Source organism: Oncorhynchus tshawytscha, linkage group LG04 (genome assembly GCF_018296145.1).
Source record: "Oncorhynchus tshawytscha isolate Ot180627B linkage group LG04, Otsh_v2.0, whole genome shotgun sequence".
Classification (NCBI taxonomy): Eukaryota; Metazoa; Chordata; class Actinopteri; order Salmoniformes; family Salmonidae; genus Oncorhynchus; species Oncorhynchus tshawytscha.
In genome coordinates, this window is record NC_056432.1 from 18,489,159 (window position 1) to 18,516,937 (window position 27,779).

Here is a 27,779-nt window from a genome sequence, read left to right on the forward strand (position 1 = left end):
TACCTGTTACCAGCATAAACTACCAATTCTGCAGCAGTTTGGCACCACAGCAGCGTACAGCTTTAAGGCCACTCCATCCTCTTCTGCTGGTTCCAGCTCTGTGACAATGCAGTTGGACAGTGAAGATGAAGAGGATTTCCTTGCCAATCTATGATTCATCATATTTACAGTACATATGCAAGGAGTGGACTTTCTGAAACTGGTGGAGACACACAGCTGATGGTGGCAGTGTGTACTGCAGTGTCAACGAGAACAGTGGCAATATCTGGAGGAAACCATTGAGCAGCTAGCCAGCCAAGCAGCACAACAACCTGGAGAGAGCTGGAGAGTGATGCCTAGCGCACACATCATTATTTGAGTTAAGTTGCTTGTTCAATAAGATAGCATATATATCTTGTTATTAGCTTGTACCTATAATTGTTGATCAGTTAGGTAGCATGTTAACTACCAATACACTGCATAAAACTATAAATTGTTCAGAATGTGTAGGTTTACTAGTTAAAAAGAAAATAAATCAAATGTAATTGTTCAATAATGTGTAATTGTTCAATAATTCAATGTGTTGTGTTTAAAAATATAAAATATGTTGTGTTTATATTACTTTTACAAATAAAAAAAATATGATAAACAAATCTAAACTAACAAATGTCAAATCATATTTTTCACTGAGATGGCCAATCAATTTGAGTAACGTTATTGTATATTCTACGTAATGACGCAGTTTTGCGTTATTACGTAATGGCGTCATCACACAATGACATCACAACGTCTTTTAGCAACAAAGTGACCTGCCTCTAGCAACTTCCCCTGAAAATTAGTTGGCAACACTGCCCACAATGCATGCAATGGCTGCAGCATTATGTTGGTGAAGAACAACTTCAGAAACTTGCAGTCAAAACGAAATGACCCTTGATCACATGATTTCTGTAAAGTTCATGCAGTCTACATGTAGGCGCAAGTCGGAAATATTTTATCCCCATAATGCAACACTTTGAAAGGCAGTGACCAGCAATGGCCAGACTTGACAAAAGTGATCCGCTCGAATGAGCCCATTGTTTTTGACCCCAGGAATAGCCCTATAGAATGACCAAGAGTGATTTCTCCCATAACTTTTCCTAGTGTAAACAAACAAATACATATGGTTGACAAGTGTAAACAAAGTAGTGCCCTACAATCAATGTATATAAACTTTTTTAAACAAAGTTTATTGTAGAAAATATATACATATATTTACAAACAGTATAAAAATGTCAGTTTAAAAAAAAAAAAACTAAAAAGCCCAAAAAGTATTAATCTAACAAAAGGCTAAAATCACATTTAAGATTAGGCATCATTAGCACAATAACCTTTTAATAGTACTCCAATATGGCACCAATGGCACAAGGTAAACACAGATATAACATGAACATATTTTTAAAAAACACTCAAGGGGCAGAGTTGTGGGTTCAGAACCCATCATCAGACTCACCACCCATGCTCCCTAGAGAGCAGATCTGTTCCAACATCTCAAACTCTGAATAGAGTTTCACCTCTGAGCTCCTGACCCTACCCTGCCTTCTCCAAAAGCCTTTGACCCCAATGACCCAACAGATTCCAAACGCTCACTCATGTCACTCAGACTGGACCTTACAGAGCTGTTACTATGGAAGCTGTTGCTGTGGATGGAGCTGTAGGAGCAGTTGCTGTAATTAAAACTGTAACCATGTGAGCCTTTGCCGTTACTTTGGTGAGAGAAATTTAGACCACGGGAACCTTTGCCATAGGAACCGCTACCCTGAGAGTCATTGCTAAGGGAGCCTTTGGCATACGAGTCATTTCCATGGGAGCCTTTGGCATACGAGTCATTTCCATGGGAGCCATTGCTATGGATACTGTTCTCAGTCCCTGACACCTGTCGCCCCTCCAGTTGTGAGGGCGAGGGATCCTTCTGCTGATTCTCTCCACCAGATTTCGCCACACTGGCTAACTCACTAGCAGGGACGGGGGGCACTTCCTGTGGTTCACCCTCTAACCCTAACCCTCTGAGGGTGGCTGGAGCTCCGGGGATGAATCCATTGGGCTGGCCCTCTGACGGAGCATTGGGGCCGTCGCCTCCCTGGAAAGACAACCCAGAGAATGAGATTGAATAGGACCCAAGCTACTGACAGATATTCACCACCAACACTCAGAATCTACACTGCTTAACACTTGAATATCTACCAAAGAAACACCATCCCTGACGACAATCTTAGTACATACATACTGTACACCACCCATACCGCACTGAGACTATTTACAGAAGGTGCCGCATCAACCTTATCTCCCGTGTCTTGGTCCCCTGCCCCAACAAGAGGCTGTCCAACACTGGAGGACAGCTGGGGTGGGCCAAAATCGGACTGGTCAATCCCTGCCATGGAGGCCAACTGGCCCAGTCTGAGAGACATAGCAGAGCAAAGGGTATGTGTTAGAATACACAAGATAAGCACTGGAGAAGCAGGATAATCATTACACAACAAGTAACGTCCCCTCACATCTAAACCCCCCCAGCCTAGAAGTAAGTCTCAATATTTGTCCCATTGAGGTGAAACTCCACACATTCAAAGAAAAACTGTCCATTTCTTTCTTTACCGAGGAACTTTGTGAACCCACCAATATATATTTTGCCAGTCACAAGGCTTACCCAGCATCCTTGAGCAGGTCCAGGAAGGCGTGGAACTTGCCGAAGGAGCTCTCGATGCTGTCCAGAACCGCATCGTCCTCCAGAATACTGGAGGGGCCAGTAGCAGGAGCATGCAGTGCCTCCGACAGGGAGAAGTTGATATTGCGCAGCCGAGCATTCTCCAACTCATACTGAACAGACAGAGCAGTAGATCGACAATTAAAATACACACACGATAAGAATAAAAAAGGGGCATAGGTTACATACAGTACCAGTCAAAAGTTGGGACACACCTACTCATTCAAGGGTTTCTTTATTTTTGATATTTCTACATTGTAAAATAATAGTGAAGACATCACAACTATGAAATAACACATATGCAATCATGTAGTAACCAAGGCAAAGTAACCACCCTTTGCCTTGAGGACAGCTTTGCACACTCTTGGCATTCTCTCAACCAGCTTCATGAGGAATGCTATTCCAACAGTCTTGAAGGAGTTCCCAAATACACTACTGTTCAAAAGTTTGGGGTCGCTTAGGAATGTCCTTTGTTTTCCATGAAAACATACATGAAATGAGTTGCAAAATTAATAGGAAATATAGTCAAGCCATTGACAAGGTTATAAATAATGCTTTTTAATTGAAATAATAATTGTGTCCTTCAAACTTTGCTTTCGTCAAAGAATTCTCCATTTGCTGCAATTGCAGCCTTGCAGACCTTTGGCATTCTAGTTGTCAATTTGTAGAGGTAATCTGAAAAGAATTCACCCCATGCTTCCTGAAGCACTTCCCACCAGTTGGATTGGCTTGATGGGCACCTCTTACGTGCCACACGGCCAAGCTGCTCCCACAACAGCTCAATAGGGTTGAGATCAGATAACTGTGCTGGCCACTCCATTATAGACAGAATACCAGCTGACTGCTTCTTCCCTAAATAGTTACTGCCTAGTTTGGAGCTATGCTTTGGGTCATTGTACTGTTGTAGGAGGAAATTGGCTCCAATTAAGCGCCGTCCACAGGGTATGGCATGGTGTTGCAAAATGGAGTAATGATCTTGTAGAAGGAAGGATATTTTACCCTGTACAAACCTCCCACTTTACCACCAGCAAAGCACCCCCAGACCATCACATTGCCTCCACCATGCTTGACATGGCGTCAAGCACTCCATCTTTTCATTTTTTCTGCGTCTCACGAATGTTCTTCGTAATCCGAACACCTCAAACTTAGATGTGTCTGTCCAGTGTCTGTGTTCTTTTGCCCATCTTAATCTTTTCTTTTTATTGGCCAGTCTGAGATATGGATTTTCTTTTGCAACTCTGCCTAGAAGGTCAGCATCCCGGAGTCGCCTCTTCACTGTTGACGTTGAGACTGGTGTTTTGCAGGTACTATTTAATGAAGCTGCCAGTTGAGGAATTGTGAGGCGTCCGTTTCTCAAACTAGACACTCTAATGTACTTGTTCTCTTGCTCAGTTGTGCACCGGGGCCTCCCACTCCTCTTTCTATTCTGATAATAGCCAGTTTGTACTTTTTTGTGAAGGGAGTAGTACACAGCGTTGTATGAGATCTTCAGTTTCTTGGCAATTTCTCGCATGGAATAGCCTTCGTTTCTCAGAACATGAATAGACTGACGAGTTTCAGAAAAAAGTTGTTTGTTTCTGGCCATTTTGAGCCTGTAAACGAACCCACAAATGCAGATGCTCCAGATTCTCAACTAGTCTAAAGAAGGCCAGTTTTATTGCTTCTTTAATCAGACAACAGTTTTCAGCTGTGCTAACATAATTGCAAAAGGGTTTTCTAATAGCCTTTTAAAATTATAAACTTGGATTAACTAACACAACGTGCCATTGGAACACAGGAGTGATGGTTGCTGATAATGGGCCTCTGTACGCCTTTGTAGATATTCCATCAAATAAAATAAATCTGCTGTTTCCAGCAACAAGGGTCATTTACAACATTAACAATGTCTACACTGTATTTTGGATCAATTTGATGTTATTTTACTGGACAAAAAAATTGCTTTTCTTTTAAAACAAGAACATTTCTAAGTGCCCCCAAACTTTTGAACGTTAGTGTATGCTGATCACTTGTTGGCTGCTTTTCCTTCACTCTGCAGTCCAACTCATCCAAAACCATCTCAATTGGGTTGAGGTTGGGTGATAGTGTAGGCTAGGTCATCTGATGCAGCACTCCATCACCCTCCTTCTTGGTCAAATAGCCCTTACACAGCATGGAGGTGTGATTTGGGTCATTGTCCTGTTGAAAAACAGATGATAGTCCACGAATCGCTAACCAGATGGGATGGCGTATCGCTGAAAAATGCTGTGGTAGCCATTTCGGTTAAGTATGCCTTGAAATCTAAAGAAATCCCTGACAGTGTCACCAGCAAAGCACCCCTACACAATCACACCTTCTCCTCCATGCTTCACTGTGGGAACCAGACATGCGAAGGTCATCCCGTTCACCTACTCTGCATCTCAAAGAAACGGCGGTTGGAACCAAAAATATCAAATTTGGACTCAGACCAAAAGGACAGATTTCCACCGGTCTAATGTCCATTGCTCGTGTTTCTTGGCCCAAGCAAGTCTCTTCTTCATATTGGTGTCCTTTAGTAGTGGTTTCTTTATAGCAATTCGACCTTGAAGGTCTGATTAATGCAGTCTCCTCTGAACAGTCGATGTTGAGATGGATCGGTTACTTATTTGGGTTGCAATTTCTGAAGCTGGTAACTAATGAACTTATCCTTTGCAGCAGAGGTAACTCTGGGTCTTCCTTTCCTGTGGCGGTCCTCATTAGAGCCAGTTTCAACATAGCGCTTGGTTTTTGCAACTGCACTTGAAGAAACGTTCAGTTCTTGAAATGTTCCGCAATGACTGACCTTCATGTCTGAAAGTAATGATGGACTGTAGTTCCTCTTGTCTTATTTGAGCTGCTCTTGCCATAAATCACGAAAGCTGGAGACTCTTACCTCCCTCACTAACTTTAAGCACCAGCTGTCAGAGCAGCTCACAGATCACTGCGCCTGTACATAGCTCATCTGTAAATAGCCCATCCAATCTACCTCATCCTCCATACTGTATTTATTTATTCGTCTTGCTCCTTTGCACCCCAGTATTTCTACTTGCACATTCATCTTCTGCACATTCTACCATTCCAGTGTTTAATTGCTATACTGTAATTACTTCGCCACCATGGCCTATTTATTGCCTTATACCTCTCTTATCCTACCTCATTTGCACATGTTGTATATAGATTTTTCTACTGTATTATTGATTGTATGTTTGTTTATTCCATGTGTAACTCTGTGTTGTTGTATGTGTCGAACTGCTTTGCTTTATCTTCGCAGTTGCAAATGAGAACTTGTTCTCAACTAGCCTACCTGGTTAAATAAAATGTGAAAAATAAAGACTTAGTCTTTTACCAAATAGGGCTATCTTCTGTAAACCACCCCTACCTTGTCACAACACAACTGATTGGCTCAAACGCATTAAGGAAAGAAATTCAACAAATTTACTTTTAACAAGGCACACCTGTTAATTGAAATGCATTCCAGGTGACTACCTCATAAAGCTGGTTGAGAGAATGCCAAGAGTGTGCAAAGCTGTCATCAAGGCAAAGGGTGGCTACTTTGAAGAATCTCAAATATAAAATCCATTTTGAATGGTTTAACAATTTTGTATTTACTACATGATTCCATATGTTATTTCATAGATTGGATGTCTTCACTATTATTCTACAATGTATAAAATAGTACAAATAAAGAAAAATCCTTGAATGAGTAGTGTCCAAACCTTTGACTGGTACTGTACATGTATGCAAGTCATACCATCTTCTCACAAAAATGGTAGAATATTGTATACTCTGCATTTTAGTCTTACTAGTACAAAAGGTTGGGATGACAGTCCGTACCTCCATGAGACGAGTGTCTGCCTTCACTCTGGCCCTCCTTTCCTCTGCTAGTCTGAGCCGACACTCCTCCAGCTCCACCTGTAGGAAAAACAGGAGAACTGCACTCCATCACTGTCAAATCAAAACACCCGTGTCGGTATGTCTGCCTGCCCGTCAGTCAGTGGGAGAGCAAACATGCCTGGTGTTTGTGGGGCTTGTCAATCAGGATGCACCTCAGTTTGAAGTAATCCCTTTTCAAAATGCCCCACTAAGTACAGTATGTGCACTGTCTGCTACCATATGGACTTTACCTGTACACGTCTGTACTGTCTGACAGTGATCCTCTCATGAAGACTAAGTGGTGACAGACTTTTTGTCTCAACCGCTTCCTCCTCTCCCTCCTCCTCTGACTCAGTCTCCATTGTCACCTTGACAGTGGCAGCCCCCTGAAGAAGACCATATATTAGACATCAACAGAACATATGACCACAACACAGGTCAGGCACATAGGGATTACATGTGGCCAGAAAGTGTCAGAATTAGTCTAACAGTGTGTTAGATAAATGGATTGCTTACCTCAAAGCTCTGCTCTGCCACTGTATTACCTGGAGGAAGTCCTCTGTCAAGGTAGGAGGACATGAAAGGACATGAAAAGAAGAGGATATTCAACCACTCATGGAGGACAATGGAAGTTGATTTTAGTCTTTATTATTGAAATTAAGATAAATAAAGGCATTTCATCTTGTAGGAGGAAGATTCCTGTAGTCATTCTCCTCGACGACTGCCCTTACCTCTGTCGTCCAGCACGTTCTGCAGTGCGCCATGGGATACACCTGCTGGAGCAGGGGTGTGGCTGCTGGGCAACAACTGGACTCCGCCTGCCGGCCAACGACAACCTGCGAGGACCTGGGGCAGAACCATATGGTCAACACCAGCAGGAAATGATATGAGGTCGGCAGTTGAAAATAATGTGATTATTAATAGAACATCACAGGGTTCATTCGTATGGTAACTACATAGGGAAGTTTCATCTCAACACGATATGAAAGTCGATACGTCACACACGTCAAACAAAGCATTACGTACACTGGTAGCAAGCAAAGAGAGAGGATGCTGTAGCGAACTAACTATAAATAAGTGAATTGTTTAATTCCAGAGTTAGTTACATGTATTTACTGTTGGTTAACTACCGCTATTAGACTTTTAGATACCGGGCAACCGTAATGCTACTTCCTAGCTCCAGAAAGGATGTGGTGGCTCTAGTTACATTTACCCATTTAAAACATATCCACTGTTATAGTGTATAGTACCACAGGGTGACTGTGTGTTTGGAGGCTTAGTATTGAGAGGCTGATGGTTAAGGGAGAGTTAACAGTGACCTGGATTGTGTTCATTATGGAATGCAACCGGAAACAGAATAAATGTTTCCTATTGGACAAGTCTAGGTGGGCCCTCTATATTTCAGTCCATTGTTTTCCGTTTGGAGCCTATAATGAACACATCTCTGCATCACTGGGGGGCAAAGGTCAAAGAGAGAATGCCTTGGAAACAAATATCTACTCCCTTGAGAGTAGATGATCAAAAGTACCTATCCTAAATGTTGCTTTTCCTCTAGCTGTATTTCCCAGTATTCTTCTCTTAAGGATTGGAGGTTTCTGTGAGTCTTTGAGGGCTGGGGGCTTGATCCATGAGTACTACAACATAAAACACGGAGCACATACTACTGAGAAACCACCATCATCAACCCCAATACACATCTTCACACATGTACAGTGCCTTGCGAAAGTATTCGGCCCCCTTGAACTTTGCGACCTTTTGCCACATTTCAGGCTTCAAACATAAAGATATAAAACTGTATTTTTTTGTGAAGAATCAACAACAAGTGGGACACAATCATGAAGTGGAACGACATTTATTGGATATTTCAAACTTTTTTAACAAATCAAAAACTGAAAAATTGGGCGTGCAAAATTATTCAGCCCCCTTAAGTTAATACTTTGTAGTGCCACCTTTTGCTGCGATTACAGCTGTAAGTCGCTTGGGATATGTCTATCAGTTTTGCACATCGAGAGACTGAAATTTTTCCCATTCCTCCTTGCAAAACAGCTCGAGCTCAGTGAGGTTGGATGGAGAGCATTTGTGAACAGCAGTTTTCAGTTCTTTCCACAGATTCTCGATTGGATTCAGGTCTGGACTTTGACTTGGCCATTCTAACACCTGGATATGTTTATTTTTGAACCATTCCATTGTAGATTTTGCTTTATGTTTTGGATCATTGTCTTGTTGGAAGACAAATCTCCGTCCCAGTCTCAGGTCTTTTGCAGACTCCATCAGGTTTTCTTCCAGAATGGTCCTGTATTTGGCTCCATCCATCTTCCCATCAATTTTAACCATCTTCCCTGTCCCTGCTGAAGAAAAGCAGGCCCAAACCATGATGCTGCCACCACCATGTTTGACAGTGGGGATGGTGTGTTCAGGTTGATTAGCTGTGTTGCTTTTACGCCAAACATAACGTTTTGCATTGTTGCCAAAAAGTTCAATTTTGGTTTCATCTGACCAGAGCACCTTCTTCCACATGTTTGGTGTCTCTCCCAGGTGGCTTGTGGCAAACTTTAAACAACACTTTTTATGGATATCTTTAAGAAATGGCTTTCTTCTTGCCACTCTTCCATAAAGGCCAGATTTGTGCAATATACGACTGATTGTTGTCCTATGGACAGAGTCTCCCACCTCAGCTGTAGATCTCTGCAGTTCATCCAGAGTGATCATGGGCCTCTTGGCTGCATCTCTGATCAGTCTTCTCCTTGTATGAGCTGAAAGTTTAGAGGGACGGCCAGGTCTTGGTAGATTTGCAGTGGTCTGATACTCCTTCCATTTCAATATTATCGCTTGCACAGTGCTCCTTGGGATGTTTAAAGCTTGGGAAATCTTTTTGTATCCAAATCCGGCTTTAAACTTCTTCACAACAGTATCTCGGACCTGCCTGGTGTGTTCCTTGTTCTTCATGATGCTCTCTGCGCTTTTAACGGACCTCTGAGACTATCACAGTGCAGGTGCATTTATACGGAGACTTGATTACACACAGGTGGATTGTATTTATCATCATTAGTCATTTAGGTCAACATTGGATCATTCAGAGATCCTCACTGAACTTCTGGAGAGAGTTTGCTGCACTGAAAGTAAAGGGGCTGAATAATTTTGCACGCCCAATTTTTCAGTTTTTGATTTGTTAAAAAAGTTTGAAACATCCAATAAATGTCGTTCCACTTCATGATTGTGTCCCACTTGTTGTTGATTCTTCACAAAAAAATACAGTTTTATATCTTTATGTTTGAAGCCTGAAATGTGGCAAAAGGTCGCAAAGTTCAAGGGGGCCGAATACTTTCGCAAGGCACTGTATAATACAGTATGTATGTATGTTTACTTTAATAGCCAGATAGGCCAGGAGAAAATGTATCCCTACCTGAGAGGATTGACCATTAGTGTTCATGAGAACTCTTTCGATCACGGACTTCATCAGGTCGTTGTCTGTGCGAGGAGGAGAGGAGTAAGAACCACTCGTGTTAGGCCTATAACAAACTCTCAAAGGAAAAAACTGCAAAACGAGTCGATATGATCATTCTGAGATGTCTACTTCCAAAATATACCCTTTTGACAGGTGCCATGAGTAAAACAATCCCATCCAATCAGAGCAGTGTCAGTTGGAACTTACCCACCAAGGGGTTCCTCCTGATATCCAGGACACAGAGAGTAGAGTTGGACTTTAGAGCCTCCAGCAGAGACCGTGTCCCATCGTTGGACAAACCACACTTCTGCAGATCCAAGGCTAGGAAAACAATGCAAAAAACTACAGTCAATAGCACTATTAACAAAGAAGTTTTGATATAGTGTTCCTTAATATACACAACCCTGGATTCGAGCCCAAGGAAACGTGACTTGAAAGTCCGTCAATGAGACTGAACATGTCCTCTGACCTTTGACCCAGAGGTCCTCAGCCAGTTCCTGTGCGAGGGCGGCCGCCCCTCTGTCTCCCACCAGGGTGTTGCAGTTGAGAGTGACCCGGCGGAGGCCTCCCATGCCCTCGAATTCAGGCCTCCTATACCTCAGAGATTCGGCCCAGGCTGCACTGTGCCTCCGCATTGCCTGATGCTGCAATGCAGGGGAGAGGTCAGTCAACTGGAGGTCAGACACACAACCCCAAACACCACACAACAAGGATGCACGATTCTGCCCAATTGTTGAATGTGAATGTGTAATGACTTCAATACAGATCTTCTCTGAGTATGTCATACTGACCATCCCCACTAGAGGGACTACAGAGCTCACTGTAATGACAGTCACAGATGGCACACATACTCATTCCATTTATCAATTGTGTGTCAAGGCTTAAAAAAAACTACTTTAACAGATCTCTTCACAGTCATCTACACTGACTGAAGTGGATTTAACAAGTGACATCAATAAGTGATCCTAGCTTTCACCTGGATTTACCTGGTCGGTCATGGGAAAAGCAAGTGTTCTTAATGTTTTGTATACTCAGAGTATATAAACCTTGGATTGCTAGCCATTGTGCGGCTTTGAAGCCACCGGTTGGCCATATTGGTGCTCCCCAGTAGGAGCGGTCCTCCATAGGAATTAATGGAATTCTACAGTATTTCAATTAAAAGTATTCAAATAAAAAAATTACATGTAATACTTTTGTTATAGTGGGGACAGGAACATTAGTTCTCAAAAAAATTATACTTTAAGGAAAATGTGTGTATGTACAGTACCATTCCAAAGTTTGGACACGCCTACTCATTCAAGGGTTTTTCTTTATTTTTACTATTTACTACATTATAGAATAATATTGAAGACATCAAAACTATGAAATAACACATATGGAATCATGTAGTAAGCAAAGTCACCCTTTGCCTTGATGACAGCTTTGCACATTCTAGGCATTCTCTCAACCAGCTTCATGTGGTAGTCACCTGGAATGCATTAAAATTAGCAGGTGTGCCTTGTTAAAAGTACATTTGTGGAATTGCTTTCCTTCTTAATGCATTTGAGGCCATCAGTTGTGTTGTGACAAGGTAGAGATGGCATACAGAAGATGGTCTTTTAGCAAATAGATTAAGGCAGGAACAGCTCAAATAAGCAAAGAAAAATGACAGTCCATCATTACTTTGAGACATCAGTCAATGCGGAACATTTCAAGAACTTTGAATGTTTCTTCAAATGCAGTCGAAAAAGAATAATGGTGCCGGAGATGGCTGCCCTTTTACGTGCTCCTAACCAACTGTGCTATTTTGGTGGCTTTTTCGCATTGTTTGTAACTTTTTTTGTACATAATGTTGCAGCTACCGTCTCTTATGACCGAAAATAACTTCTGGACATCAGAACATCGATTACTCACCTCAACAAAGATTTTTTCTTTAACAAGTCCGACGTGAAGGAAATACTGCTTTCTCTGGAACAGGCCAAAATCCCCGTCATTTGCGTGAAGGAAAGACGGAGAAAAAGGGGGCGGCGGTCAGGCTGCCTTCTGAGAATTCATAGGCGAGTGAGTAAACCCCCACTGCCATCCGTTCTATTGGCCAACGTGCAATAATTGGAAACAAGAGGAAAAAAAACAATAGACCACCTTTACTCCACACACAGAGACTCATACAAAGCTCTCCCTCGCCCTTCATTTGGCAAATCTGACCATAATTCTATCCTCCTGATTCCTTCTTACAAGCAAAAACTAAAGCAGGAAATACTAGTAACTCGCTCAATACGGAAGTGGTCAGATGATGAGGATGCTACGCTACAGGACTGTTTTGCTAGCACAGACTGGAATATGTTCCGGGATTCATCTAAATGGCATTGAGGAGTATACCACATCAGTCACTGGCTTCATCAATTAGTGCATAGACAAAGTCATCCCCACAGTGACCGTACGTACATATCCCAACCAGAAGCCATGGATTACAGGCAACATTCGCATCGAGCTAAAAGGCAAGAGCTTTCAAGAAGAGGGACACTAATCCCGACGCTTATAAGAAATCCCGATACGCCCTCAGACGATCAAACAGGCAAAGCATCAATACAGGATTAAGATCAAATCCTACTACACCAGCTCTGACGCTCGGCGGATGTGGCAGGGCTTGAAAACTATTATGGATTACAAAGGGAAACAAAGCTGCGAGCGTCCCAGTGACGCAAGCCTACCAGACAAGCTAAATGCATTTTATGCTCGCTTCGAGGCAAGCAAAAATGAAGCATGCATGAGAGCATCAGCTGTTACAGACGACTGTGTGATAACGCTCTCGGTAGCAGATGTGAGCAAGACCTTTAAACATGTCAACATACACAAATCAGCGGGGCCAGACTGATTACCAGGACTGGGACTCAAAGCATGCGCTGACCAACTGGAAAGTGTATTCACTGACATTTTCAACCTCTCCCTGATGGAGTCTGTAATACCTACATGTATCAAGCAGACCACCATAGTCCCTGTGCCCAAGGGAGCGAAGGTACCGCCCCGTAGCACTCGCTTCGGTAGCCATGAAGTACTTTGAAAGGCTGGTCATGGCTCACATCAACAGCATCCTCCCAAATACCCTAGACCCACTCCAATTCATATACCGCCAAACAGATCCACAGATGATGTAATCTCTACTGCACTCTACACTGCCCTTTCCCACCTGGACCAAAGACTCACCTATGTGAGAATTCTGTTCGACGACAGCTCAGCATTCAACACCATAGTGCCCACGAAGCTCATCACTAAGCTAAGGACACTAGGACTAAACACCTCCCTCTGCAACTGGATCATGGACTTCCTGATGGGCCGCCCCCAGTTAGTAAAGGTAGGCAACAACATGTCTTCCACGCTGATCCTCAACACTGGGGCCCCTCAGGGATGCGTGCTTAGTTCCCTACTGGACTCCCCCTACTGTACTCCCTGTTTGCTGATGACACAACAGTGGTAGGTCTGATCACAGACAACGATGAGAGAGCCTATAGGGAGGAGGTAAGAGACCTGCCAGTGTAGTGCCAGGACAACAACCTCTCCCTCAATGTGAGCAAAACAAAAGGAGCGGATCAAGGACTACAAGAAAAGGCGGGCCGAACAGGCCCCCATTAACATAGATGGGGCTGTAGTGAGGCGGGTAGAGAGTTCCAAGGTCCTTGATGTCCACATCACCAACAAACTATCATGGTCCAAACACACCAAGATAGTTGTGAAGAGGGCACGACAGGAGACTGAAATGGGTCCTCAGATCCTCAAAAGGTTTTATAGCAGCACCATTGAGAGCATCCTGACCGGTTGCATCACCGCCTGGTATGGCAACTGCTCGGCATCTGACCGTAAGGCGCGATAGAGGGTAGTGCGTACGGCCCAGTACATCACTGGGGCCAAGCTTCCTGCCATCCAAGACCTATATACTAGGCATGGTCAAAGGAAAGCCCCAAAAATTGCCAGACTCCAGTCAGCCAAGTTATAGACTGTTCGCTCTGCTACCGCACGGCAAGCACTACCGGAGCACCAAGTCTCGGACCAAAAGGCTCCTTAACAGTTTCTATCCCCAAGCCATAAGACTGTTGAACAATTAATCAAATGGCCACCCGGACTATTTACATTATCACCCCCCTACATTTGTTTTTTTTACACTGCTGCTACTCGCTGTTTATTATCTATGCATAGTCACTTCACCCCTACCTACATGTACAAATTACCTCGACTAACCTGTACCACCGCAAATTGACTCGTTATTTTATTGTGTTATTTTAGATTATTAGGAAAATATTTTCATACCTCTTTCTTGAACGGCACTGTTGGTTAAGTGCTTATAAGTAAGCATTTCACGGTAAGGAATACACCGATTCTATTCGGCGCATGTGAAAAATAAAGTTTGATTTGAAAAACCATCAAGCACTATGGTGAAACTGACTCATGAGGACCGCCACAGGAAAGGAAGACCCAGAGTTCTCTGCTGCAGAGGATGAGTTCATTAGAGTTACCAGCCTCAGAAAATTTCAGCCCAAATAAATGCTTCAGAGTTCAAGGAACAGACACATCTCAAAATCAACTGTTCAGAGGAGACTGTGTGAATCAGGCCTTCATTGTTGAACTGCTGCAAAGAAACCATTAATAAAAGGAGACCAATAAGAAGAGACTTGCTTGGGCCAAGAAACAAGAGCAATGAACATTGGACCGGTGGAAATTTGTTCTTTGGTCTGATGAGTCCAAATTTGAGATTTTTGGTTCCAACCACCATGTCTTTGTGAGATGCAGAGTAGGTGAACGGATGATCTTTGCAAGTCTGGTTCCCACCGTGAAGCATGGAGGAGATGTGATGGTGCTTTGCTGGTGACTCTGATTTATTTAGAATTCAAGGCACACTTAACCAGCATGGCTACCACAGCATTCTGCAGCGATACGCCATCCCATCTGGTTTGCACTTAGTGGGACTATCATTTGTTTTTCAACAGGATAATGACCCAAAACACTCCTCCAGGCTGTGTAAGGGCTATTTGACCAAGAAGAAGGATGATGGAGTACTACATCAGATGACCTGGTCTCCACAATCACCCGACCTCAACCCAATTGAGATGGTTTGGGATGAGTTGGACCGCAGAGTGAAGGAACAGCAGACAATAAGTGCTCAGCATATGTGGGAACCCTTCAAGACGGTTGGAAAAGCATTCCAAGTGAAGCTGGTTGAGAGAATGCCAAGAGTGTGCAAAGCTGTCATCAAGGCAAAGGGTGGCTATTTGAAGAATTTCAAATACAAAATATATTTAGATTTGTTTAACACTTTTTGGTTATTACAAGATTCCATGTGTTATTTCATAGATTTGATGCCTTCACTTTTATTCAACCATGTAGAAAATAATAAAAAATAAAGAAAAATGTACGTACACTACCGTTCACTTAGAAATGTCCTTGTTGTTGAAAGAAAAGCACATTTTTTGTCCATTAAAATATCAAATTGATCAGAAATACAGTGTAGATAGTCATTTACAACATTAACTATTGTAGCTGGAAACGGCAGATTTTTTAATGGAATTTCTACATAGGCGTACAGAGGCCCATTATCAGCAACCATCACACCTGTGTTCCAATGGCACGTTGTGTTAGCTAATCCAAGTATCATTTCAAAAAGGCTAATTGATCATTAGAAACCCTTTTGCAATTATGTTAGCACAGCTGAAAACTGTTGTGCTCATTAAAGAAGCATTAAATCTGGCCTTCTTTAGACTAGTTGAGTATCTGGAGCATCAGCATTTGTGGGTTCGATTACAGGCTCAAAATGGCCAGAAACAAAGCACTTTCTTCTGAAACTTGAAGGCCATTCCATGCAAGAAATTGCCACTACTCCCTTCACAGAACAGAGCAAACTGGCCCTAACCAGAATAGACAGAGGAGTGGGAGGCAACGGTGCATAACTCAGCAAGAGTAGAAGTACATTAGTGTCTAGTTTGAGAAAGAGATGCCCCGTAAATCCTCAACTGGCAGCTTCATTAAATAGTACCCGCAAAACACCATTCTCAACGTCAACAGTGAAGAGGCAACTCCGGGATGCTGACCTTCTAGGCAAAGTTGCAAAGAAAAAGCCATATCTCAGACTGGCCAATAAAAAGAAAAGATTAAGATGGGCAAAAGAACACAGACACTGGACAGACAAATCTAAGTTTGAGGTGTTCGGATCACAAAGAACATTCGTGAAACGCAGAAAAAATGAAGATGGAGGAGTGCTTGACGCCATCTGTCAAGCATGATGGAGGCAATGTGATGTTCTGGGGGTGCTAAAGTTGGAAATTTGTACAGGGTAAAATAGCCATCCTTCTTCAAGACCCATCACTCCATTTTGCAACACCATGCCATACCCTGTGGACACCGCTTAATTGGAGCCAATTTCCTCCTACAACAGGACAATGACCCAAAGCACAGCTCCAAACTATGCAATAACTACTTAGGGAAGAAGCAGTCAGCTGGTATTCTGTCTATAATGAAGTGGCCAGCACAGTTACCTGATCTCAACCTTATTGAGCTGTTGTGGAAGAAGCTTGACCGTATGGTAAGTAAGAAGTGCCCATCAAGCCAATCCAAATTGTGGGAAGTGCTTCAGGAAGCATGGGGGGAAATTTCTTCAGATTACCTCAACAAATTGACAAATAGATTGCCAAAGGTCTGCAAGGCTGCAATTGCAGCAAATGGACGATTCTTTGACGAAAGCAAAGTTTGAAGGACACAATTATTATTTAAATTAAAAATCATTATTTATAACCTTGTCAACGTCTTGCCTGTATTACCTATTAATTTTGCAACTCATTTCATGTATGTTTTCATGGGAAAGGACATTTGTGACCCCAAACTTTTGAACAGTAGTTTATAACTTCGCAAAAAAAGTAACATCCTCACTGTCAACTGCATTTTTTCCCCAGAAAACTTAACATGTATAAATATTTGAACAAAGGGGGGTCAAAATAAAAAATAACAGTCAGTATCTGGTGTGAGATGTTACCCCACTCTTCCACCAAGGCACCTGCAAGTTCCCAGACATTTCTGTCTTCCCTGTAACGCACAGCGTTGAGATTGCCTGCAATGACAAGCTCAGTCCCACGATGCTGTGACACACCACCCCAGACCATGACAGACCCTCCACCTCCAAATTGATCCCGCTCCAGAGTACAAGTCTCGGTGTAATGCTCATTCCTTAGACGATAAACGCGAATCCGACCATCACCCCTGGTGAGACAAAACCGCAACACGTCAGTGAAGAGCACTTTTTGCCAGTCCTGTCTGGTCCAGTGACGGTGGGTTTGTGCCGTTAGGCAACGTTGTTGCCGGTGATGTCTGGTGAGGACCTGCCTTACAACAGGCCTACAAGCCCAGCCTCTCTCAGCCTATTGCAGACAGTAGGAGCACTGATGGAGGAATTGTGCGTTCCTGGTGTAACTCGGTCAGTTGTTGTTGCCATCCTGTACCTGTCCCGCAGGTGTGATGTTCGGATGTACTGATCCTGTGCAGGTGTTGTTACATGTGGTCTGCCACTGCGAGGACGATCAGCAGTCCGTCCTGTCTCCCTGTAGCGCCGTCTTAGGCGTCTCACAGTACGGACATGGCAATTTATTGCCCTGGCCACAGCTGCAGTCCTCATGCCTCCTTGCAGCATGCCTAACGAACGTTCATGCAGATGAGCAGGGATCCTGGGCATCTATCTTTTGGTGTTTTTCAGAGTCACTAGAAAGGCCTCTTTAGTGTCCTAAGTTTTCATAACTGTGACCTTAATTGCCTGTCTGTAAGCTGTTAGTGTCTTAATGACCATTCCACAGGTGCATGTTCATTAATTGTTTATGGTTCATTGAAAAAGCGTGGGAAACAGTGTTAAGATCTGTGAAGTTATTTGGAGGGTCCTGAAAAAGGGACGTTTCTTTTTTTGCTGAGTTCACACACACACTATAATTTGTATAAGCAGTGCCTTTGGAAAGTATTCAAATCCCTTGACCTTTTCACACATTTTTTGTTAGGTTACAACCTTATTCTAAAATGCATTAAATAGTTTTTTTTACCCTCATCAAATCGACACACAATACTCCATAATGACAATGCAAAAACAGGTTTAGAATTATTTTCTAATTTATATATATTTTTTAAACTGAAATATCACATTGACATAAGTATTCAGACCCTTTACTAAGTACTATGTTGAAGCACCTTTGGCAGTGATTACAGCCTTTTGTCTTCTTGGGCATGACGCTACAAGCTTGGCACACCTGTATTTGGGGAGTTTCTACCATTCTTCTCTGCAGATCCTCTCAAGCTCTGTCAGGTTGGATGGGGTGCGTTGCGTTGCTGCACAGCTATTTTCAGGTCTCTCCAGAGATGTTAGATCGGGCTCTGGCTGGGCCACTCAAGGACATTCAGACACTTGTCCCGAAGCCACTCCTGCATTATCTTGGCTGTGTGCTTAGGGTCGTTGTCCTGTTGGAAGGTGAACCTTCGCCCCAGTCTGAGGTCCTGAGCGCTCTGAAGCAGGTTTTCATCAAGGATCTCTCTGTACTTTGCTCCGCTCATCTTTGCCTCGATCCTGACTAGTCTCCCAGTCCCTGCTGCTGAAAAACATACCCACAGCATGATGCTGCTACCACCATGCTTCACTGTAGGGATGGTGCCAGGTTTCCTCCAATGTGACACTTGGCAATTAAGTCAAGCAGTTCAATCTTGATTTCATCAGACCAGAGAATATTGTTTCTCATGGTCTGAGAATTTTTAGGTGCCTTTTGGCAAACTCCAAGCAGGCTGTCATGTGCCTTTTACTGAGGAGTGGCTTCCGTATGGCCACTCTACCATAAAGCCTGATTAGTGGAGTGCTGCAGAGATGGTTGTCCTTCTGGAAGGTTCTCCCATCTCCACAGAGAAACTCTAGAGCTCTGTCAGAGTGACCATTGGGTTCTTGTTCACCTCCCTGGAAGAGTCTTGGTGGTTCCAAACTTGTTCCATTTAAGAATGATGGAGGACCACTGTGTTCATGGGGACCTTCAATGCTGCAGAAAGGCTTTGGTACCCATCCCCAGATCTGTGCCTCGACACAATCCTGTCTCTGAGCTCTACAAACAATTCCTTTCACCTCATGGTTTGGTTTTTGCTCTGACATGCAGTCAACTGAGGGACCTTATATAAAACTGGTGTGTGCCTTTCGAAATCATGTCCAATCAATTGAATTTACCACAGGTGGATTCCAATCAAAACTGTTTTTTTTCTCGTGATTATGGGGTATTGTGTGTAGATTGCTGAGAATTTGTATTTATTTAATCAATTTTAGAATAAGGCTGTAACGTAACAACATTTTGAAAAAGTCATGTGGTCTGAATACTTTCCGTGTGAGCTACAAAAGTATTGGGACAATGACATTTGTTGTCGTTTTGGCTCTGTACTCCAGCACTTTGAAATTAAAATGATACAATGCCAATGAGGTTCAAGTGCAGGCTGTTAGCTTTAATTTGAGGGTATTTACATCCACAGCGGGTGAAACTTGTCTGTAACTTTCTCACTCATCATTATTCACGATTCATTCAGGACTATCTGTAATCATGGTAGCATCCACATTAACGTAGAAGTGTTTAGAGACATATTCTAAATAAACTTTGACTACTTTAATACACAAGTGAATTTGCCCCAATACTTTTGGTCCCCTAAAATGGGTGGACTATGTAAAAAATAAAGTACTCTAATTTCTAAACAGCTCACCCAATGTGTATGTAAATACCCTTAAATTAAAGCTGACAGTCTGCCATTTAACCTCAGTCATTTTATTATTCCAAAGTGCTGGAGTAGAGCCAAAACAACTAAAAATGTGTCACTGGCACAATAAAGTACAACAATTTCTAAGATTTTACTGAGTTAAGGGTCATATAAGGAAATCAGTCAATTGAAATAAATGAGCCTCTAATCTATGGATTTCACATGACTGGGAATACAGATATGCATCTGTTGGTAACAGATACCTTAAAAAAGAAAAGAAAAGAGAAAGGGCATCAGGATCTTGTCAGCGTATCGCTGTGCATTCAAATTGCCATCGATAAAATGCAATTGTGTTCATTGTCCATAGCTTATGCCCATACCATAACCCCACCACAGGGCACTCTGTTCACAACATTGACATCAACAAACCACTCGCCCACATGACGCCATACATGTGGTCTGCGGTTGTGAGGCAGGTTGGATGTACTGCTAAATTCTCTAAAATGACATTGGAGGCAGCTTATGGTAGGAGAAATGAACATTCAATTCTCTGGCAACATCCCTGCAGTCACCATGCCAATTGCACGGCCCCTCAAAACTTGAGACATCTGTGGCATTGTGTTGTGTGACACATTTTAAAGTGGCCTTATTGTCCCCAGCACAAGGTGCACCTGTGCAATGATCATGTTGTTTAATCAGCTTCTTGATATGCCACACCTGTCAGGTGGATGGATTATCTTGGCAAAGGAGACACACCAGTAGGGATGTAAACAAATGTGCACAAAATTTGAGAGAAATAAGCTTTTGGTGCATATGGAACATTTCTGGGATCTTTTATTTCAGCTCATGAAACATGGGACCAACACTTTACATGTTGCGTTTATATTTTTATTTATATCTCATAATATAATTTAAAAGTATGCAGTACGGTGTCTGTAATAGAATAAACGTGGAAAAACGAATGTATACAGCCAAAATATTTTTTACAAACAGTGGGGAGTGCCAAGATGGAGGCACAGTGGCTTCAACACAGCGCCTCCGATCAGTCATCTAGTGTATATATAAATATTTGAAAAGGAAGGGTTGGTAAGACCAAGCTCATAACAGAGGTCCAGTACCTTGATGATGTTGGCCATATGCTCCGCTCCTCTCCAGGTCAGATTGCAGCCTGTGAAATCCACTGTCTTTATAGATGGAGAGTACTTCACACTCTGGCAGATAGCTGAACATTAGAAAACACCAAATCAGACAAAAAAGATAATGTGGTCATAACTTGCACACAAGAACACATTTTCCCACTACGTCTCACTCACCTTCTAACCCCTCGTCTGCTATAGGACAATGAGCCAAAGAGAGATTTTCCAAAGAGACACTTTTGGCTAAACCCTGGAATAACAACAAAATAGCATTAGTGGGTGCCTTGCAGAACCTTAAGTTGGTTCAGGTGAATCTGCCTCTGCAACTTGCTACCTTGGTAAGAGTGATAAGGTCTCTCTCTCTAAATGGAAGACCATGGAGTTGGAGGGTCTTGAGGTTTGGTGAAGCTGTCAGACACTCCCTGAGTGCTTTACACAGTTTGAACGTCATCTCCTTGGAGCGAATGGCTGGAATCTTCTTCCTATTGCCAGCCCTGTACCTTTCTGAGAAAGGTCATGAGAAGAGACCGTACAAGGAATAAGGATAGGTTATAAAGCAAGGGGCTCCTACTTCAAGTTGTTTAGCCAACTTGATGTTTACCTGTCTCTCCGATGCCGAGACCACTTTGGTAGCAGCTTCTGACTGCAACATGTTGTAGCTGTTTATTGATGGTCAGAGAGTTGAGTATGGGTGTCCAGTCTGTCAGTTTGAGCCGATCCCCGTTAAAGTCAAGCATCCCTTGACTCAGGTTTGCCTTGACTGCTGGCAATGGGACTGAGTCCTGCATAGTGCATGCATAATCATAATATGCCTCGAAATCTTGGGCACCTCTGCGCCGAATTTGGACTGTGTCCAACATTTCCAATCTAGTGGCAGAAAAAAACAGAGTTAACTTAAAGGACGCAATATGGAGGTTTAGGAACTTGTCTGCGTCAAATTGTGGCTTGAATGTTTATTTAATATCATATAAATAATATTAATACATTTTATTTAATGAAAGTAGCTATATAAATCCTTAGTTTTAGGCAAACATAGCTAATACTTTTGCTAATGCCTAGTCTGATTAATCAGGCTTTAATACACAATAAATGGGTATATATAGCCTTATACTAATGCCTGAAAAATATTGTAAGATGTTCTTTATAAGCCCGAATGTTGAGTAAAATTATATTTAAACTTAATCTACCGGTTGTCTGTGCGGTTTGTCCATCAGCTGCTTGAAATTTGAGACAAAATATCCACAGGAAAGTATTGTTTACTCAACTTTTTAGAGAGCTGGTAGGTATATGGTTCAGTTCAGCACAGGGGTAAAGTTAGTTTTATATTGGATATTCGGTTTGCTCCTCAATAGCATTGAATCAACCATACCATGACATAGCCCTTGATCATGACTAGGGTTGCACATTTTGGGGACTATTCAGAGGTGGAAACTTTCTGTGGGAATTAACAGGAATATATATGGGAATTGAAGGAAATATATGCAAATTAAAATTAATACCATTTTAATGTATATTTTTTTGCATTGGATATATTTACCATATATATATATACATATATACATACACACATACATATATACATACACACATACATATATACATACACACATACATCATATGGAGACCGAAACACAAACCTTTTACCTTATTATAAGTAGACATAATTGCAAATTATTAAATCCTTCCAATAATTTTTTTTTTTTTAAACATAATTTAGTTACAAATTGAACTTTAATTAAATGAGTTGACTCTTCACATGGGATGATTTCACTCAACAACAAAAAGGAATATTGAATGATCCATCACATCTCCCAAAAACATTTTCAACATACATCTGTAAAATGAGTCTACAAACTAAAGCTTTGGTTGTCTTCCTCTCAGGCTTCCATGTCTTCTCCTTGGACCTCCTCAATGTCCACCTCTTGAACATCAGACTCTGAGGCCTCATCTTCACTGTCACTTTCCAACCTTGTTGAGGATGGCTCGTTGTCAGGCTCAAAAAGCCTCAAATTTGCCCGGATGGACACCAATTTTTCAACCCTTGTATTGGTCAGCCTGTTGACGTGTGCTTTGGCGTGTGTGTTCCCAAACAAGGACCAGTTGCACTCTGAGGCAACTGATGTTGGTGGGATTTGGAGGATGATTGAGGCAACAGGAAAGAGCCTCAGATCCACAAAGTCCCTTCCACCAGGTGGCTGATGAGATATGTTGGCACGACTGCCATATTGCATCTCCATCTCAAAGCCCTTGCTTGGAAGTGTAGTTCGCCAGACTGCAAAGAACCTTTCCCTCATCCAGGCCAAGGTGGCATGACATGGTAGTGATGACACCATAGGCCTTGTTGATCAGGATGCTCTTGCCAGCATACTTGGGGTCCAACATGTATGGGCTTCAGGCAGAAGTATTCACACTTTTTGATGTATTTCAGAACTGCAGTTTCCTCTGCTTGGAGCAACAGTGAAGTGGGCAGGGCAGTACGTATTTCTCCTCTTACATCTGCAAGCAGAGTCTGAACATCAGACAGGATGGCATTGTCTCCCTCAATCCGTGCAATGGCTACTGCTATAGGTTTCAGGAGTTTCAGGCTGCTTACCACTCTCTCCCAAAATACATCATCCAGGAGTATCCTCTTGATGGGGCTGTACATATCGGCAGACTGTGATATGGCCATTTCTTGGAGACCCCTTCCCCTCCAGGAGACTGTCAAACATGATGACAACACCACCCCAACGGGTGTTGCTGGGCAGCTTCAATGTGGTGCTCTTATTCTTCGCACTTTGCTTGGTGAGGTAGATTGCTGCTATAACTTGATGACCCTTCACATACGTAACCATTTCCTTGGCTCTCCTTGAGGAGCAGATTCAATGCATGTGCAGCACAGCCAATTTTATTTCACCTTTATTTAACCAGGTAGGCTAGTTGAGAACAAGTTCTCATTTGCAACTGCGACCTGGCCAAGATAAAGCATAGCAGTGTGAACAGACAACACAGAGTTACACATGGAGTAAACAATTAACAAGTCAATAACACAGTAGGAAAAAAAGGGGAGTCTATATACATTGTGTGCAAAAGGCATGAGGAGGTAGGTGAATAATTACAATTTTGCAGATTAACACTGGAGTGATAAATGATCAGATGGTCATGTACAGGTAGAGATATTGGTGTGCAAAAGAGCAGAAAAGTAAATAAATAAAAACAGTATGGGGATGAGGTAGGTAAAAACTATGAGAATATACCATTGTCATGGAATGCTTGGTTCAATAGCTATTGATGAGAAAGACCCGAATATCCAATATAAAATCAACTGAACCATATACCAGCTCTCGAAAAAACATTGGGTAAATAATACTTTCCTATGGATATTTTGTATAAAATTTTGAGCAGTTGAAGGTAGAGGTCGACCGATTATGGGCCCAAACTGCTGCATATACCCTGACTCTGTTGCAAGAGAAGTGAAACAATTGACCCAGTTAAAATAAATTTATGTTAGCAGGCAATATTAACTAAATATGCAGGTTTAAAAATATATACTTGTGTATTGATTTTAAGAAATGCATTGATGTTTATGGTTAGGTACACGTTGGAGCAATGACAGTCCTTTAATATCATCAACCATGTGTAGTTAACTAGTGATTATGATTGATTGATTGTTTTTTATAAGATAGAAACATGTCAAACGATGTTTAAACTGTAATGGAACTCTTGACTTTTTGTCTGGATTTTGCACTCGCGCATTGTGCCTTTGGAATAGTGAATTAAACGCGCAAACAAAACGGAGGTATTTGGACATAAATATGGCCGTAATCGAACAAAACAAACATTTATTGTGGAAGTGCATTCCGACGAAGGTCAGCAAAGGTAAGTGAAGATTTATAATGCTATTTATGACTTTTGTTGACTCCATAACTTGGCAGGTAACTGTATGGCTTGCTTTTGTGGCTGAACGCTGTTCTCAGATGATTGAATATTGTGCTTTTGCCGTAAAGCTTTTTTGAAATCTGACACAGCGGTTGCATTAAGAACAGGTTTATCTTTAATTCTATGTAAAACATGTATCTTTCTTCAAAGTTTATGATGAGTATTTAATGTGGCTCTCTGCAATTTCTCGGGATGTTTTGGAGGCATTTCTGAACATGGCGCCAATGTAAACTGAGGTTTTTGGATATAAATATGAACTTGATCGAACTAAACATACATGTATTGTGTAACATTGAGTCCTGGGAGTGTCATCTGATGAAGATCGTCAAAGGTTAGTGATTAATTTTATCTATATTTCTGCTTTTTGCGACACCTCTCTTTGGTTGGAAAATGGCTGAATGCTTTCTGTGACTAGTTGCTGACCTAACATAATGATATGCTCTGCTTTCGACGAAAGGCCTTTTTGAAATCGGACACTGTGGTTGGATTAACGAGAAGTGTATCTTTAAAATGGTGTAAAATACTTGTGTGGTTGAGGAATTTTAATTATGAGATTTCTGTTGTTTTGAATTTGGCACCCTGCACTTTCACTGGCTGTTGGCGAGGTGTGACGCTAGCTTCCCAAACGATCCCAGAGGGGTTAACTGACTTGCCAAGTTAAATAAAGGTGAAAATCGGACAAATCGGTGTCCACATTTGTTTTTTATGTTATGAAAACTTGGAAAATCGGCCCTAATTAAATCGGCCATTCCGATTAATCGGTCGACCTCTAGTTGAAGGACAACCCACACAGAAAACCGGAAGAGTAAGTTTATATTTAATTTTATTCAAAATTCTGGCTTGTAAGGACATTTTCGTAGCACTAAAAACTAAAAGAGAATTGCTACTTTATTTAACAACTTTATAAAGATAAAGAATATTATAAGGTGGAGCACATTAAGAAATGGTTGGTGCCTTTAAGTAAATTAATGTCAAGAACATTAGCCTACTGGTAAAAAATATACAATTAAAATGTTAAAATAATTATTTATTTTTTAGATTGTATATTATTGTTTATTTACCAGTGCTATTGTTCAAGGATACAATTTTGAAATGCAATGTTTAAGAAAAGTCACTGTATTTTTGTTGTGTTGCACAAACAAATTGCACTGTAAAGGAAAAACAATCGATTGTGTATCCATAAAACCAGGGTCCAGTCTACTCACTAGAGTCCGTAGAAAACAAATCAGATGAGTTAGAAAGTGTTGCTAGACTTTTACTGTGGCCAAACAGCTTAAAATGGGGCCTGGACACTATACAGTACAAATATAGCACTGTACAGAAAAAAAACAATTATTTGTGCCGATGTTAAAGTATATGGGGAGTACTTTGTAGGGTTTGTACAATCTATATATGGTGTCCTTTCATGGGGCTCTGATTAATACAGTGTTGCTGGCCTTTTACTACACCCATTGCAATGGCCACAATGTAAATCACTGTATAGGCATTGCATCTCTCAGAGAGAGAAAAATATATAATTTGTGCCAATATAAAAGTGGGGTGGGAAGTAATCAGTAGGGTCTGTAGAATCTGTATATGGTGTCATTTCATGGGGCATCTATAAATGGTTAAACTATATGATATTTCACTGTCTGCTTTTGTATTTAATCTAGATCATGCATTCTATTGTACTAGGTACTAATTCATAGATTTTCAGATGTGTTTTCTTGCTTGATCAAGTGACATATGCAATTATTCTTGAAATAGAAGCCATGTGTGTGCGCCAACGATTTACACGGATGATGGTGAAACGTTTGTGTTTTGTTTTCATTTATGCACTCTTGCACTGTGATTTTTTGGGAACCATGATGTTTTAGTAAACATCTTTATTTTGCATTCAAGCCTCAGTTTTGGATTTATTCCTTTTTTTCTACAGTGTGCAGTCTCCATCTCTTCCAGCATCTATATAGGGTGTCATTTCATGTACACACAATCTATTGTTTTTCCTTCACAGTGCTATATTTGTACAGAATAGTGTTCAGGCACCCTATTTTAAGCTGTTTGACCACAGTAAAAGTCCAGCAACAATCTGTATTATTCAGAACCCCATGAAATTACACCATATATAGATTCTACAGACCCTACTGAGTACTCTCCACCACACTTTTACATCAGCAACCAAAATAGTTTTTGCTCTATAAACCAATAGGTATTCCATATACAGTGATTCGCATTGGGGGAATTTACTTGACCTTTGAAAATGTTTTAAAACCCAAATTTAATGCAAATGTCACTTAAATATGAACAAATATGAATCATTGTTAATGTGTAGACAATTATGTTTCATATATCATGAATACAGGTTATTGGCACCTTTCTACAATTACCTGGGGCCTTGTATTGTGACTTTTTTAATGTTGCTGATGTAGCTATAGCTAATTCACTTGCAAGTGGGGTAACTGGCTAATAATAACTATTTAGCTAGTTAGTAAAAAAAAAATGTAAATACATCAACCTTGGCTAGCAACACATTGTAGAGTACAAAAGTTGGTGGTAGCTGACTACGTTAACGTTAAAACACTGATAGCATTTGGGAATAAGCTTCAGATGGATGAGATGCCATCCAACGTTCCTACTAGTCGCTAGCCATGACAGCTTGCTAATGCTAGCTAACGTTAGTTAGCTGCAGACTACATAGTGAACAGTTAGCCAGCTATGGCCCCAGAAAAACCACAAGCTATCATTAATAAACATACATTCACTTTCAAATGTTGTAATGCCTTATGATTGTAAAGCTAGCTACCAAGATACACAACATGCAACCGCTCACCTGTCAGTTGCTCTAGGAGTTATTGTTTCCTTGGTTTCCTAACCGCGCCAACAGTCAAAACTGTGCAAACCCACCTCTGTTCCGCCAGCAAGAATAACGGCTATGGTACATAAGCAAGACATAGCAAGAAGAAACCCGTGACCTCCGCGATTTCTTTCGAAATAAAAGTCCCGC

At 41.6% G+C, this 27,779-nt stretch overlaps 1 protein-coding gene across 2 annotated transcripts; it reads right to left on the reverse strand.

The window, feature by feature from the left end:
* Positions 1–1,178: 1,178 nt before the first annotated feature.
* On the reverse strand, positions 1,179–27,692 carry cep78 (centrosomal protein 78). Of its 2 annotated transcripts, none has more exons than XM_024417141.2 (16): positions 27,606–27,692; positions 21,480–21,745; positions 21,213–21,382; positions 21,056–21,128; positions 20,861–20,964; positions 10,498–10,672; positions 10,236–10,349; positions 9,987–10,051; positions 8,112–8,217; positions 7,315–7,429; positions 7,100–7,142; positions 6,835–6,969; positions 6,545–6,622; positions 2,660–2,829; positions 2,277–2,412; positions 1,179–2,095 (listed from the first exon to the last, which is right to left on the reverse strand). In XM_024417141.2, the coding sequence occupies exons 2-16, from the start codon at positions 21,736–21,738 to the stop codon at positions 1,526–1,528; spliced, it is 2,313 nt and encodes a 770-aa protein (XP_024272909.1). In that variant the 5' UTR covers positions 21,739–21,745; positions 27,606–27,692; the 3' UTR covers positions 1,179–1,525. The 2 variants fall into 2 exon arrangements, with proteins under 2 accessions (XP_024272909.1, XP_024272911.1); XM_024417143.2 differs by having other exon boundaries at positions 1,180–2,095; positions 2,295–2,412.
* Positions 27,693–27,779: the final 87 nt, after the last annotated feature.